The sequence below is a fragment of the Nycticebus coucang genome, chromosome 12 (genome assembly GCF_027406575.1).
Source record: "Nycticebus coucang isolate mNycCou1 chromosome 12, mNycCou1.pri, whole genome shotgun sequence".
NCBI classification, from domain to species: Eukaryota; Metazoa; Chordata; class Mammalia; order Primates; family Lorisidae; genus Nycticebus; species Nycticebus coucang.
The window spans coordinates 69,833,284-69,849,383 of NC_069791.1; the positions used below are offsets into that span (position 1 = coordinate 69,833,284).

Here is a 16,100-nt window from a genome sequence, read left to right on the forward strand (position 1 = left end):
AAATTAACAAAAAAGCAGAGCATTAATGATTTCTCAATCTGTTTATCTTCCAGCCCTTCTTTCAAAAGCACATGTGAAAACACAGATTTAAATGAAGGCATTTTGGCTTTTAACTAAAAGTGAACCAATGTGAGAAGGAGATAAAGCCATGCATTTGTAAGCATATAACAGAAAGGTGTGAAATAATGCATTTGATTGATTAAAGGTTACCTAAAGATGGAAAAAGGGAGATGAGGGGAATAGCCAGACACTGGATACAAGGTGATGCAAGAAGTCCCCTGGATAATTAAAGCCTGGAGAAAAGTGGTAACCCACAACATTCTTGGCCTAATTCAGACTGTAGCCCTCAACACCTGGAGACATATGGGATCTTTGGTAGGTTAGGCCTCCAAAAACTTTATAATAGGTAGCTTCATCCCAAGAGGCTCTGGGCTGAGATTATCCTTCACGAAGGGGGGTACCTCATCATAGCAGCAAGTCTATGTGATGGAGGTTTCCAGAATACTCACCCCCACATTTCTCCATACTTTTTATGACACTCTGCATCAAAATCCCAAAATCCCTGGGAGGAGAAACAAAATAAAACTTGATTATTACTTTAAATGTATGGAACCAAGCATCTAATTGGGAGCAAAAAAGGGTCAAATCTGTTGAAATCAGGCTTATTATCTCTCACTGATAGAGGGAAGCTATAATTCAGAGTCATCTAAGGGGAAAAGAATGAAAATAGAGGAGATAGTTGAAATGAAGACTTTAAAGTCACTCTTGAATTTTTTCTGAGTAGCATACATACTAAACATTTTATCCTTGTCTATGAATGTTAAAGAAACTTGTCTTACTAAAGTGTTTTTGCTCATGCACTTGTTGTCTCTAAAGTCTCATAGCCCTCTGAGTTACCACCTCCATGGCATGTGAGGAAACTGAGGCTGAGGGAAAGTGAGCAAGTGTCTCAGGGGATGCACATTCTTTCATCTCCTCATTCAGCACCCTTTTCATTAATCTCATGGGCTGTCTCTAAAATTCTAGTGGAAGTGGGAAGTTAAGGAAACCAAGGACCTTTTCTTTTTTCCTCCTCCCTCCAATCCTCTTATTCACACTAACCCTAAAAACTAATAAATTTGATCTCTGTGGAATTGCCTATTGTGGATATTTTATAAATGGAATCATATAATAAAGTGGTCTTTTGTGACTGGCTTCTTTTACCTAGCATAACATTTTCAAGGTTCACCCACATTATAGCATGTATCAGTCCTACATTCCTTTTTATAGGCAAATAATATTCCATTATATAGATATAGCATATTTCACTTTTTCATTCATTAGTTGATGAACCTTTGGGTTGTTTTCACCTTGTGACTTACCATGAATAATGCTGCTGTGAACACACATGCACAAGTCTTTGTAGAGTCATATTTTTTCATGTCTTCTGGGTATATACCTCTGAGTAGATGTGCTCAGTTATTTAGGTAATTATGAGCTGAATTCTCTGTTGCTAGCAGCCAAAACCATTCTTACTGATAGAATTTAAAGTAAACAACACAAAGAGAAAGCCCTTGGCCTCTACATACACTCAGGCTGGCAGTCTATGGCCATTTCCTATCCTTGAGCATCAGGAAGAACATACTCAAGTTCAAGGGTATTGGAGTATTTTGCATCTTATCCATCTTCCTAAAGAGTCATTTATTTTGTCTTTTCTTTCTTCTTCTTCTTATTCTTTTGCAGATATTGCAAAAAAGAAAAAAAAAGGCTAAAAAGGACTGTAGTATCCTCTACTAAACCACATCATCTGTCCCAGAGGCCACAGAATATAGTAAAACTATGATGTAAAACCGACTCAATCTCTTATTTAGGGTAGACCAGAATGATCTTTAAAATATTTAAATTAATATATTTGTACATACTTACAGTGTATATATGACATTTTGATACATGCATATAATACATAATGATCAAATCACAGATTTAGGATATCTTTGCTTTGAACATTTATCCTTGCTTTGTGTTGGGAACATTTCAAGTCTTCTCTTTTAGCCATATTGAAATATGTAATATACTGCAGTTACCTATAGTCAATCTGTAGTGCTATTGAACACTAAAGCTCTATTTAACTGTATGTTTGTACCCTTTACCCAACCTCTCTCCATTCCCTTCAACCATTCTCAGCCTCTGGTAACTATCATTCCACTTTCTACCTATGAGATCAGCATTTTTAGCTCCTAGAGGTGAGTGAGAATATGTAATATTTGTCTTTATGTGCCTGATTTATTTCACCTAACACAATGATCTCCAATTCCACCTGTGTTTCTGTGAATGACAAGATTTCGTTCTTTCTTATGAATAGTATTCCATTCTGTATGTATACCATTTTTTTTTAATCCATTTGTCCATTTATGAACACCTAGGTTGATTGTATATCTTAGCAATTGTGAATAGTGCTGCAGTAAATATAGGATTATGATACTATTTTCTTTCCTAAGAATGTGATTTTTAGATCATATGATAATTCTATTTTTAGTTTATTCAGAGACCTCTATACTGTTTTCCATATTAGCTGTACTAATTTAATTTCCAGCCAACAGTGTATAAGAGTTTCCTTTTCTTTGCATCTCACCAGCATTTGTTATTTTTTGCCTTTATGATAATAGCCATTCTAATAGGGGTAAGATGTTGTGGTTTTAATTTGTTTCCTTGATCATTAGTGATGGTGAAGATTTTTTCATATTCTTGTTAGCCATTTGTGTATGTCTTCTTTTGAGAAATGTTTTCTCAAATCTTTTCCCCAGATTTCGATGGAATCATTATTTTTGCTGTTGAGTACCATTTATATACTGGATATTAGTCTTTTGTTGGGGGAATAGCTTGTAAGTATTTTCTCCCGTCCTACTGGTTGTCTGTGTACTCTGTCACTCTGTTTGCTGTGCCAAAGCTTCTTAGATTAAGGTAATTCTGCTTATCTATGTTTGTTTTTGTTCTTGTGCCTTTGTGGTCTTTGCTTAGGCCAATGTTCTGAAGCATTTCCTCTATGTTGTTTTTAGTAGTTTTATAGTTTCAAGGTGTTATGTTTAAGTCTTTAATGAATTTTCAGTTGATTTTTGTATAAGATGGGAGATAGGGTTCAGCTTCATTCTTTTGCATATGAATATCCAGTTTTCCCAGCACTATTTACTGAAGAGGATATATTTTGAAACCCCAATGTATATTCTTGGCAACTTCATAAAAAATCAGTTGGCTGTAACTCTTTGTATTTATTTGTGGGGTTTCTGTTCTGTCCCATTGGTTTATGTGTCTGTTTTTATACCAATACCATGCTATTTTGGTGCCTATAACTTTGTAGTATACCTTGAAGTCAGGTAGTGTGATGCCTCCAGTTTGGTTTATTTATTTATTTATTTAGTTGATGTTGTTTTGCCTGGTATTGCTTTGGCTATTCAGGGTTGTTTGTTGTTCCATATGAATTTTAGGATTGTTTTTCCTATTTCTGTGACATTGGTATTTTGATGGGGATTGAACTGAATCTTTACATTGCTTTGGGTAGGTAGTAGGGTAATTTTAACAATAACAATTCTTCATATCCAAAAGCATGGGATATGCTTTCATTTCTTTGTGACTTCTTTAATTTCTTTTTTCAGTGTTCTGTAGTTAACTTTGTAGAAGTCTTTCACCTCCTTGGTTAAATTAATTCCTGGGTATTTTATTATTTTTTGGTAGCTATTATAAATGGGATTTCTTTATTTTCTTTTTAGCTGTTTCATTATTGATATATAGGAACACTACTATTTTAAATATTGATTTTGTGCTGCAATAAGCATTCTGGTGTAAATATCTTTGTTATAAAGTGATTTTTGGTCTTCTGGATATATACCTAGTAGAAGAATTGAAGGATCAAATGGTAGGTCTATTTTTAGATCCCTAAGTGATCTCCAAATATATTTCCAAAAGGAACATATTAGTTTGCATTCCCACCAGCAGTGCAGAAGCGTTCCCTTTTCTCCACGCTAAGTCATGGAAGAACACCAAGTGCCCATCGACCCATAAATGGATTAATAAATTGTGGTATATGTACACCATGGAATATTATGTGGCCTTAAAAAAGATGGAGACTACCTCTTTCATGTTTACATGGATGGAGCTGGAACATATTCTTCTTAGCAAAGTATCTCAGGAATGGAAGAAAAAGTATTCAATGTACTCAGCCCTACTATGAAACCAATTTATATGGCTCAGCGCCTGTAGCTCAAGCGGCTACGGCACCAGCCACATACACCAGAGCTGGTGGGTTCGAATCCAGCCTGGGCCTGCCAAACAATGAGAACTGCAACCAAAAAATAGCTGGGTGTTGTGCTGGGCACCTGTAGTCCCAGCTACTTGGGAGGCCAGGGCAAGAGAATCACTTAAGCCCAGGAGTTGGAGATTGCTGTGAGCTGTGATGCCACGGCACTCTACCCAGGGTGACAGTTTGAGGCTCTGTCTCAAAAAAAAAAAAAAAAAGAAACCAATAATAAACACCCACACTTTATTTTATTTTTTTAGAGACAGAGTCTCACTTTATCACCCTTGGTAGAGTGCCATGACATCACAGCTCACAGCAACCTCCTGGGTTTAGGCGATTCTCTTGCCTCAGTCTCCCCAGTAGCTGGGACTATAGGCACCTGCCACAACACCCGGCTATTTTTTTGTTGTTGTTGCAGTTTGGCCGGGGCTGGGTTTGAACCCACCACCATTGGTATATGGGGCCGGTGCCCTGCTCACTGAGCCACAGGTGCTGCCCCACCCACACTTTCATATGAAAGCTATAACCCAACTATAGCCCAAGAAGAAGGGGAAAGAGGAGAGGGAGGGAAGGGGTAGGGAAAGGCTGGGTGGAGGGAGGGTAATTGCTGGGACCACACCTACAGTGCATTTTACAAGGGTACAAGTTAAATCTACTAAGTGTAGAATATAAATGTCTTAACAAAATAACTAAGAAAATGCAGTGAAGGCTATGTTAACCAGTTTGATGGAAGTATTTCAAATTGTATATAAAACCAGCACACTTTACCCCATGATTGCATTAATGTACACAGCTATGATTTAATTAAAAAAATTGATTTTGTATCTGACAATGTTACTGATTTTTTTATAGTCAATCCTAATGGTATTTTTATGGAGTTCTTATGTTTTTCTACATATAAGATCATGCCATCTGCAAATGGGGACAGTTTGACTTCATCTTTTCCATTTTGGGTGCCTTTTATTTATCTCTCTTGCTTGATTGATCTGGCTAGGAATGCCAGTACTGCGTTGAATTAGAGTGGTGAAAGTGAGCAACCTTGTCACAATTCTTAGAGGAAATCTAAAAGATTTTTGCTTTGGATTTGTCATATATGACCTTTATCATGTTGAAGAATGTTGATTCGTTATTTGTCCAAATTGTTGAGAGTTTTCTTCATGAAGCAATGTTGAATTTTATCAAATGCTTTTTCTGCATCTATTGATATGGTCATATGGTTGATGTTATTCATTCTGGTGAGGTACTATATCACACTCATTGATTGTTGTAGATAGAACCATGTTTATTTTCATTCCTGGAATAAAGTCCATTTGATAGTGGTAAATTATCTTTTTCATGTGCTGTTGAATTCTGTTTGGTAGTATTTTGATGAATATTTTAGCATCTGTGTTCATCAGTCTTTAGTTTTCTTTTTTTGTTGTGTCTTTCTCTGGTTTGGCTGTAAGGATAATGTTAGCATCATATAAAGAGTCGGGAGAAATTCTCTTCTTTTCAACTTTTTGGATTAGTTTGAGAAGAATTGATGTTAGTTCTTCTATAATTGTTGCAGAATTCATCAGTAAAACTATCAGACCTTTGGGCTTTTCTTTTTTGGGAAACTTTTTATTACTAATTCAATATTATTACTCATTATTAGTACATTCAGGTTTTCAATTTTTTCATGGTTCAATCTTGGTAGATTTTATGTGTCCAGGAATTTATCCATTTCCTCTGTGTTTTTCAGTTTGTTTTTGTATAGTTGTTTACAATAGTCTAGTATTCATTTGTATTCCTGTGGTATCAGTTTTTATGTCTTTCTTTTTGTTTCTGATTTTATTTATTTGGGTTTCTTCTTGATTAGTTTAGTTAGCAGTTCATTGATTTTGTTTATATTTTCAAAAAACTAAGCTTCCGTTTTGTTGATTCTTAGCATTTTTTTTTTTTAGTTTTAATTTTGTTTATTTCTATTGTGGCCTTTATTTTTCCTTCTACTAATTTGGATTTGGTTTGTTCTTGCTTTTCTAGTTCCTTGGCATGCATCACTAGGTTGTTTATTTAAAAATCTGTCTACTTTCTTGATACAGTTATTTATTGCTATAAACTTCTCTTTTAGCATTGCTTTTGCTACATTTTATAGGTTTTGTATGTTTTCATTTGTTTCAAGATTTTTTTTATTACTTTCTAATTTCCTCATTGACTTGGTGGTCATTCAGGAGCATGCTGTTTAATTTTCATTTATTTATGTAGTTTCTAAAGTTCCTCTTTTTTTTATTGATTTCTAGCTTTATTCCATTGTAGTCTGAGAAAATACTTGCTATGATTTTGGGCTTAAAATTTTTTTTTTGTAATTCTTTTTGGAATTTATGACCTAACATATGGTCTATCCTGGAGAATGTTCTGTGTGCTGATGAGAAGAATGTGTATTCTGTAGCTGTTGGATGAAATATGCTGTAATGTCTCTTAAGTTAATTTGGTCTAAATGGCAGTTTAAATTCACTATTTTTGTTGTTGTTGTTGATTTCGTGTCTAGATAATCTGTCCAGTGCTAATAGTGAGGCATTGAAGTCCCCAACTATTATTGTATTGGAGTTTCTCTCTCTCTCTCTATTCATTTATATATCTGGGTACTCCAGTGTAGGGTGCCTATATATTTAATATTTAGAATTGTTATATCCTCTTGCTGAATTGATCCCTTTATTATTATGTAATGACCTTGTTTGTCTTTTCCCACTGTTTTTGACTTAAAGTCTGTTTTATCTTATATTAGTATAGTTATTCCTACTCACTTTTTGTTTCCATTTGTGTGGAATATATTTTTGTACACCTTTACTTTCAGTCCACGTTTCAGAAAAATATTGAATCATTTTTCCTCTGTTTTCATATCACAATTGTCATCACAGAAGATTTCTGTGACTAAATATATGGAGGATTTTTTCTATGCACCAAGTAAGCAATCAGTTTTGCAGCAGATACCAGCTGGGTGTCCTACAATTCAATTCCAGCACTGTCTACCTGGAGATAGCATCGGATCCCACATGTTGAGGGTTCAGTCTCCAAGACTGACCCACACTCATTTCAGACACCAGGGGCAAGTCTGAGTCTTTGAAACTGCTGACTGAGTAGCTTCAAGATGGGATTCCTATGACCTCCACTTTGAGTTCCATTAATTTGTTGGAGCAGCTCACAGAACTCAGAGAAACAATTACACTTTCTGGCTTATTAAAAAGGATATTACAAAGGATACAGATGAAAATATGCCCAAGGGTGAGGTATGAGGAAAGTAATGTGGAGCTTCCATGCTCTCCCTTGGCATGCCACCCTCCGGGAACCTCCACATGTTCAGCTACTTGGACTCTCTGAATTTTGTCCTTATTTAAATGGAGGATTTATCATGTAGGCATTATTTATTAAACCATTGGCCATTGGTGACAACTTGATCTCCTGCCCTCTACCCAGAAATTGGGTGGTAGGGCTGAAAGTCTGAACCCTCTAATCATGCATTTGTCTTTAAAGTGACCAGCCCCATCCTGAAACTGCCAGCTGACATTATCATACAGAAAGACAACACTTTGGAGATTCCAAGGATTTTAGGAATTGTATGTCAGGAAATGGGAATGTAGGTCAAATATATATTTCACAGTATCACAGTCTATATGTGTCATTACAAGTGAGGTGTCTTTCTTTCTTTCTCTTTTCTTTTCTTTTCTATTCTTTTATTTATCACAGAGTCTTGCTCTGTCACCCAGGCTGAAGTGCAATGGTACTGTTAGAGCTCACAGCAACCTAAAACTCCTGGGCTTAAGCAACCCTTTGCCTCAGCCTCCCAGCTAGCTAGGACCACAAATGCACACCACCATGCCTCAATAATTTTTCTTATATTTTGTGGAGATGGGTCGCTCTATGTTGCCCAGGCTGGTCTCAAGCTCCTGGTCTCAAGTGGAGGCCACTTTGCCTCCCAAAGTGCTGGGGTTACAGGTATGAGCTACAGTACCCAGCCTTCTATATTTTTAAAAAGGGGAAAACAATCACTTTACAGTCAAGATTTTTAGTGATAGTTGAGGACTTATTCTTGTTCTTGTAACTGTTCATTTTCTCATTTGTATATCCCTTTCTTCCCTTTATTTTCCTCTTATTGTTTATCCCTGAGGTTTAGAGCTATTATATAGTGGTAACATTTGAGTCCTTTATCTTTCTCTTTTGTGTGTCTGCTCTACTGGTGAGTTTTATGCTTTCATGTGTATTAATAACGGTAGAAAATGTTCAGTCACTTCTAGATTAGGACTCCTTTAAGTATTTCTTATAGTGCCCGTCTAGTATTGATGAATTCCCTTAGTTTTTGCTTTCTGAAAATTACTTTATTTATCCTCATTTTTGAAGAATAGCTTTTCTGGGTATAATATTCTTTATTGACAGTTTTTTTTTCATTTAATACTTAGAATATATCATCCATTCTCTTGACCTGTAATGTTCCTGCTGAGAAATACACTTTTAGTCTGAGAAGAATTCCCTTATATGTGGCCTGATGCTTTTTTCTTGCTGTTTTTAGAATTCTCTTTTTGTGTTTGACTTTTGATAATTTGACTCTAATGTGCCTTGCAGATGATCTTTTTGAATTCAATCTATTTGGAAGTCTCTGCATGTGTGTATCTCTTGCAAGATTTAGGAAGTTTTCAACTATTATTTCATTAAATATGTTTTGTAGGGCTGGGTGTGGTGGCTCACACACTCTGGGAGGCCAAGGGAGGTAGATTTCTTGAGCTCAGGAGTTTGAGACCAGACTAAGCTAGAGTGAGACCTTGTCTCTAGTAAAGAGAAAAATTATCTGGGAGTGATGGTTCATGCCTGTAGTCCAGCTACTCAGAAGGCTAAGGCAAGAGGACCACTCGAGCCCAGGAGTTTGAGGTTGCTGTGAGCTGTGACATCACAACACTTTATCCTGTGTGACAGAGTGAGAGTCTGTCTCAAAAAAAAAAAAAAGATTTTCTATGCCTTTGCCCATCTTTTTTCCTTCTGAAACACCCCAAATTCTAATATTTTATTGTAGGATTTCTTTATTCTTCCTTCTTTTTTTTTCTTTTTTGTCTGATTGGGTTATTTCCAATTATATATCTTCAGGTTCCAATGATCTATCTAGTCTTTCTCCTGCTTGAGCTAAATTATTGTTGAAGCCTTCTTAGCTTTTCTTTTTTATATTTATTATATTCTTCACTGCCAGGATTTATGTTTGTTTTTTTTTCTTTTAATGCTATCTATTTGTTGAATTTCTCATTGAGATCATGAATTGTTTTTCTTTTTCTTTTTTCTTTTCTTTTTTTATTTTGAGACAGAGTCTCATTATGTTGCCCTTGGTAGAGTGCTGTGGCATCACAGCTTACAGCAACCTCAAAGTCTTGGGCTTAAGTGATTCTTTTGCCTCAGCCTTCCAAATAGCTGGGACTACAGACACCCACCACAATGTCTGGCTATTTTTTGGTTGTAGTTGTCATTGTTGTTTGGCAGGCCTGGGCTGGGTTTGAACCCGCCAGCTCTGGTGTATGTGGCCAGCAACTCTAGTTGCTGAGCTAAAGGTGCTGAGCTGATGAATTGTTTTTCTGATTTCTTTTTATCATCTTTCTTCTCTTATATCTCACTGAAGTTCTTTAATATCATTATTTAAAATTCTTTTTCAGGAATTCTATGGATTTCTTTTTTATTAGAATCTGTTACCAGAAGAATTATTATGTTCCTTTGGAAGTGTCATATTTTCTTGCTTTCTCATGTTGCTTGTGTCCTTATGTTGGTATCTGTGCATTTGATGTAATAATTGCTTCTTCCAGTTTTATGGATTAGCTTTCATAGGGAGAGACTACTTCCTATAGATATATTTATAGTGTTAATTCATAGGGTGCATTAGCTTTGATTCTGGATGTGGGCAGCAGTGTAGTCTCCATATGACTCCTTGGTTGTAATCAGTGCCAATAGTGTTTGTGAATTCCTCAGTGGCTCAGGCTGCAGTTGTTAGTAGAGGCTATGGTGAGGCATTGGTAGAGGCAGGGATACCAGGCGGGCTGGTACTTGGGATCCAGTGGTAACAGCAGGTGACTGAATGGGCTAATCCTTGGGTCTCTAGGTGGAATATGCAGTATTTTGGTAGTAGCAGGTTTGGGTAAGCTGATCCTTGAGCCTTTATGCAGTTGGCTTGGGTACTGGCAGTAGCAGAAGTGGGCCAGGAAATCAGGTAGGCCTTTGGGCCACTTGATGATGTGTGTAGCATTGGCAATGAGAGCAGCTGCAAGCCAACCCTTGGGCCCCCAGGCAGCACATGCAGGTGCCAGTGGTGGCAGTGGTGGGTCCCCCGGTGCACAGGAAGCATGGGTGGAAAGATGAAGGTGCCAGCAGCAATGTGGGCAGGCTCATATTCAGACCCTGGGAGCAGTGCACAGACATAGCAGTGTTGGGCAGGGCACGTCAATACTTAGGTTCCCAGATGCTGTGTGTGGGAACTGGCAACCTGGGTAGGCCCATCCTTAGGGATCCGGAGGCAAACCTGAGGTTTGTGAGAATTGGCAACAGAAGCCTTGGGTAAACCTGACCATGCTGTGTGTGGGGCCTACACACTGTTTCTGAAAGTGTAAAACATCAGGACTTCCTCCCAATGAGGGGCTTTTTTACTGATGGAACTAAGCTGGTGTCCGCAATCCTAAGAAGCAAAAGAGGGAGTTAAAAAAACTCACCTTGCGGTAACCCAAAACAGTACCCAGGAAAGGAAGAGGTGTTGGCCCAGGAATTCCCAACTTCTTAAAAAGTCCATGTGAGTGGGTCCCATATCTATAAAGTGAAAGAGAAAGGCAGGTTACAGGGATTGTGACTTTATAGATATGGAGGCTAGCTAGTCACTAGACTCAAGAACAGGGGCAGTCAAGATAGAGAGGAAATAAGCAGACAATAAATAATAACAGCAACTCCAAGAGCAATAATTACATTCACTAGTCCTTTCTTTTCCTGACTCCACCCTGAAACCTGCCTAACTCTACTGCCCTGGGAGATTAAGATACCTGCTAAGTAGGTATTATTATATTTAAAACCGAGGAACTAAAAGAACTTGTTGGGCAGGTATGTTTACAGAGATACATGCAATCTTGCCGTTGGCATATGTATTTGTGTATTGGCTTCATATTCCCAACATTATCCTAATGGTGATGTCATTTTATATACATTTATTGTTGCAAATACTGACCGAAATGACAGTCCTCTTTTATGATGCAAAAGGAGCATGCTAGAAGTAGTCTAATCTCAAAAGATAAAAAATAAACTGCTTTTAAAAAGAATTATTTAAGCCATGATGATTCATTTTAAAATCTGATGGGAAATATATTTCAACAGTGCTCTGAATTCCTAAACTTTCTTTCAAAGAATTAGAAACAGGTTTATGTTTTTTTTTAAATTATTATATCATCACGATTCCTTATTCTTAATAAAAGTGAAATTGTGATCAAAGTCAAATGTGACAGAGCCTTTACTACTCACACATGGAAAGGAATACTTCTCCTCCCTTCTCTATGATGTAAGGAATCCTGCCAGGGAAGGGATTCATCCTCTTGCACCAGAATGTAGAGGGAAAAAGGGAAATAAAATCAGCTTTTAAGGCTCCTCTTTTCTTAGACTGCTAGCAGATTCACATCAGGGGAAAAATAAAGCTCTATACTGACACTAATCTCTCAGAAGCTGGAAGGAAAAAGTGAAAGAAAAGAATAAAACTTCAAGATTTCCCCAGGTCTCCGCTGATCTAAATACCCATCATTTACAAGTAAATAGTTCTACTTATTGTAGGGTGGAGAAATTGAATTATTAGAAAAAGGAGAGTTCCAAGGAGGAGCACAGAAAAGAGGAAAGAGCTAAGTGAGAGCCTCCTCTGAAGTCAGGGGTGCCCCGTGATTCCTTGTGTAAATGATGCCTGGGAGTGGAAGGTAGGGAGCAGGAAACACCCACATCCACAGGGGACAAACCTTCTTCACATGTCTTGCTGCAGACACAGAATCCAGAGGCAGAGATACAGAGACAAAAACCCAAGTCACCACCGCCCCCCCCACACACCTCTAGCCCTCAGAATCTCCAGAGTTTGGGAAGGGTTGAGGACCCCCAGTTATGGTGCTCAGTTGTTTGTAACTTGTTTCTGCTGAATTCTGGTTGATAGGCCAAACTTACTACCAATCAGAAATCAGCCCCAGGATCAAATGTCATCACCCTCCTAGCCACCAAAATTGAGGCATAGATGGCAGGGTTGACAGATGGTGGGGGGAGACAGTTAACTCATTCCTTCAACAGATCTACATAAGATAAATAACTCCTATGTGTTTGCAGCATCCAACAGTTAAGCAACTTCCTCTCAATTATCAAAGCAGATCAGCAAAAGAGGGACCTGATCACCATTAGTCCAAGATTACAGAGTAGTGGAGCAGGAACAGTTACTCACAGGTAGAGCAGCACCAGGCTGGCAGCCAGGAGAACCCAAGTTTCCGTTGCAAAGTCTGGGATGAGGTCCATCTTCACTTTTCTTCTTCAGTTCTCTTCTCTGAGTTGTTCTCTCCCCTTTGTGCTGCTCTTTGCTGGGCTGGATGTGTGGAACTTCCCTTCCCAGTCTAGTGGTGATTCAGAGGCTAGCTGGAATGTTTATGTGTTGAGAAAGGAGGCAGGGCCAGAGCTCAGCCAATAGTAGGGCCATGTGTGCTCCACCCTCATCGAAGGAGCCCTCTCCATGTTGGCAGTTGGCAAAGAGTCATAAACACTCCCACACTGACCTCCTTGGAGTTCATATTCTGGGGAAATTATGAACAAACAACTCAGGGCTATCAGTATGTCCAAAGGTTGTGGGTTCTATTCAGGATTTCATGTGCAGACATTGGCATTTAATCTCCTCTACTCTGCCCTTGTCTCCATGGCTGCCATTATTCTGAAATATGTGAAATCCACCAAGACAAAGTACATCTACAGATCTTTACCCACATAGCTTCCTGTGCCTTCACTGCCCCTGAGTCCCCTGGAAGACTCCTACTCATCCTCAAACCCAGCCAGACAAGCCCTTCTGTTATGGTCCTCCCTCCCCAACCTCCCCACACAGCTGTAGCCCCTTCCCCCTCTGGGCAATTCCATCTGATCCTGCAGTTCTGCTATAGTCCCCTCTACTCTCTGTCACCACTGTGGGTGTCCACACTAGTGTCCCTGCTAGAGGGTGAGCTTCTCCAGGACACAGTGAAGGCACAGTCTGGTATTTTTCACGGCTATGTCCTTAGCTCTAGTGGAGTGTTTCATAGACAATGGACCTCCAGAGAGGCTGGTGGAGTTGAGTTGGGTGACACTACTGGGTTCCGTGTATCCCTTCCTCTGACTCTGTGGTAACCACACCATCTGCCTGGATTTTTCACACAGCAGGAGAGTTTGGCTGTGCCTCAGCTGTATCTCTGCACATTGAGGCTGAACGGCTGTGATTCTGTAGGCAAGAAGGCTCCTAAGGGAAAGGCAGGGGTGGACAAGATGGAGCTGATGGCCGCACAAACAGCATTATTCCTGCTGCTTCCTGCACACCATCAGGCGGTCCTGCAGTAGAAAGCAAGGTATACACATTCTTAAACAAAAAGTGGCCATCTTTTCTGAAAAGCCTGCAGGTTAGGGAACAAAGGTGTGAAAGGAGAGAAGAGAACAGAGTTACGTATCTGCCTGGCCTGAGGAAACATGGATTATATGACAATCAGGGGAGGAAGCAGAAAGAGAGAGGGAGGGAGTAGGGTGGGGCCTTAGTGTGTGTCACACTTTATGGGGGCAAGACATGATTGCAAGAGGGACTTTACCTAACAATTGCAATCAGTGTAACTGGCTTATTGTACCCTCAATGAATCCCCAACAATAAAAAAAAAAGAAAAAAAAAAAAAAAAAACTATGAACAAAAAAAAAAAAATAAATAAAAATAAAAAAAAACCTCAAAGTTCTTAAAATCAACAGAAATAGAGTACATTTAAGCTGTGTTTGTTTACTTCCTTCTTCCTTTATCCTTTCTCACTTTTAGCCCTACCCACCAAACTGTTAATCAACTCTCTCCAACTCTTTCTATTCCTCTGGCTTTTGAGTTGCCAGAGCAGCTTGACACTGGCCTGAGTAGGTGGATGTCTTGTTGATAAAATGTATTAAGTTATAACTATCTCACTAGAGTCCTTTTCTTTTCCTAGTAGATGGTTGAACAGCCTGACATGTCTATCATTACTGTTTGTCATTTTGGGATTAACGGTTTCATTGGGAAACACCTGTGAACATCCTTAGCTCCCCCTGTAAAGTTTATTGAAATAATTTTTCTGTTTATCTGTGTACTGATTCAAGGGCAAGGGTGGTGACTGTTATGAGCAGGTGTTGTGCCAGGCACGGGCTGGAAACCACACTGTCCCTTTTCTTGGGAGCAGCCTTCCAGTGGAGGGAGAGAGAATCCTAGATACTCTGGAGTGGCAGTGTGCACATGGAGTGTCTGGGATGATGGAGCCCTACAGAGAGGTCATTAAAAGAAGTAGTGGAAAGTTTATGTATCCATAAACACAGACATGAGAATCTGGGAGAAAATTCCCAAGACAAGTGAAGTAAAAGGTCAGAGAATTCTGATAAATTTCTGTCTCTTTTCAGCGGCTTCCCTCGCTTCTGTTAAATAGGGTTATGCTGGTATCTGTGGATTACAGTTGTAGAAACTGGGATGCAGTCACTACAAGTGGTTTCCCAAAAGGTATTGATCACAAGAAAATATTATGTATAAAACTAACATGAAGGGTGATGAAAAGTTCTCTGCTGCTCTGTATACCAGTACTCAACACCTGCCTCTCCCTGATAAGGCTCACAAGGGGAAATTGTGAGACTAGGGAATAAAATGGAAGGTTGGCTGTGATTCTTTTTTTTTTTGAAACAAATTTAACCTTTATAATTAAATTTATTAAAACTTCACAATTTGTTTCTTGTCCATTGGTCAGATTCTTGTTCCTATCTTTGTGATTACTCCACAGCATGTCACCCATGGGCCTTTCAGAACAAAGAACTCTGTCTCATCCCAACAGGGAGAAAGAAAGATGCCAGTTCTGACCATATTAAGGGTGTTTTCGGGGAGGATCTCCCTCTCTATCCTTCAAACCTGAGAGGTCCACAGAACATATTCACACAAGGAAAGGTTATTATGTCATCTGTAACTATTGACAACTTAATTAATTCACCTAAACCTAAATCTTTCCTTATTCCTTCTGAAATAAAGCCCCTCTGAGAACTAACGTGTTTTCATCTTCCCCCAAAACATATATTCGCCCAAGAATATTTTATAACTAAGCCTCACATGATCACTCACCTCTCCTATGACTTATTGGAATTTATAGCAATAGTAGTAGATTAGTCATTGGGTGGGACTACCATGTAGCTCATGCCACGTCCTAACCAATGCAAATGGACTTGCTCTGCAAAGGTAAGTAATAGAAGGCATTTTTTGGTGTGTGCTACTTAATTCTAGAGAAAGTAACATCTTCCCCTGAAGAGATTTACATACTAAGAGTTATGTTGAATGAGTCTAGAAAGATATTGTGTGTCAAAACACTCCAAGCACCGTGTGTGTATGTACTCACTTCTGCATTAAAGCATTCATCATGTACTTTGAAAGCTGTGCTTGAAGTTATTAGGATACAAAGGTGACCAAGGTGAAGATATTATTCTGTTTCGAGATAGAGACAAATAAACATAATTACAGTTCAGCCAAGGAAAAGTAATTATAGGTGTATGAGAAACATAGTGTCTTCATTAACATTGGACGGCTTATCTCATTAGCACTGAATCAAAGTTCAGTCTCTAAGAACATTCAGAG

At 38.6% G+C, this 16,100-nt stretch overlaps 1 protein-coding gene across 1 annotated transcript in view; it reads right to left on the bottom strand.

Moving 5' to 3' along the window:
- LOC128562788 (cytochrome P450 3A4-like) overlaps nt 1-12,887 on the bottom strand; it is a 33,040-nt gene extending 20,153 nt beyond the window's left edge. The window contains exons 1-3 of the mRNA XM_053558098.1: nt 12,702-12,887; nt 10,963-11,056; nt 510-562 (exon numbers count right to left, since the gene is read on the bottom strand). Coding sequence (XP_053414073.1) covers nt 510-562; nt 10,963-11,056; nt 12,702-12,772 — 218 coding nt within the window. The 5' untranslated portion in view covers nt 12,773-12,887. The remainder of the gene's footprint in view (nt 1-509; nt 563-10,962; nt 11,057-12,701) is intronic.
- Nucleotides 12,888-16,100: the final 3,213 nt, after the last annotated feature.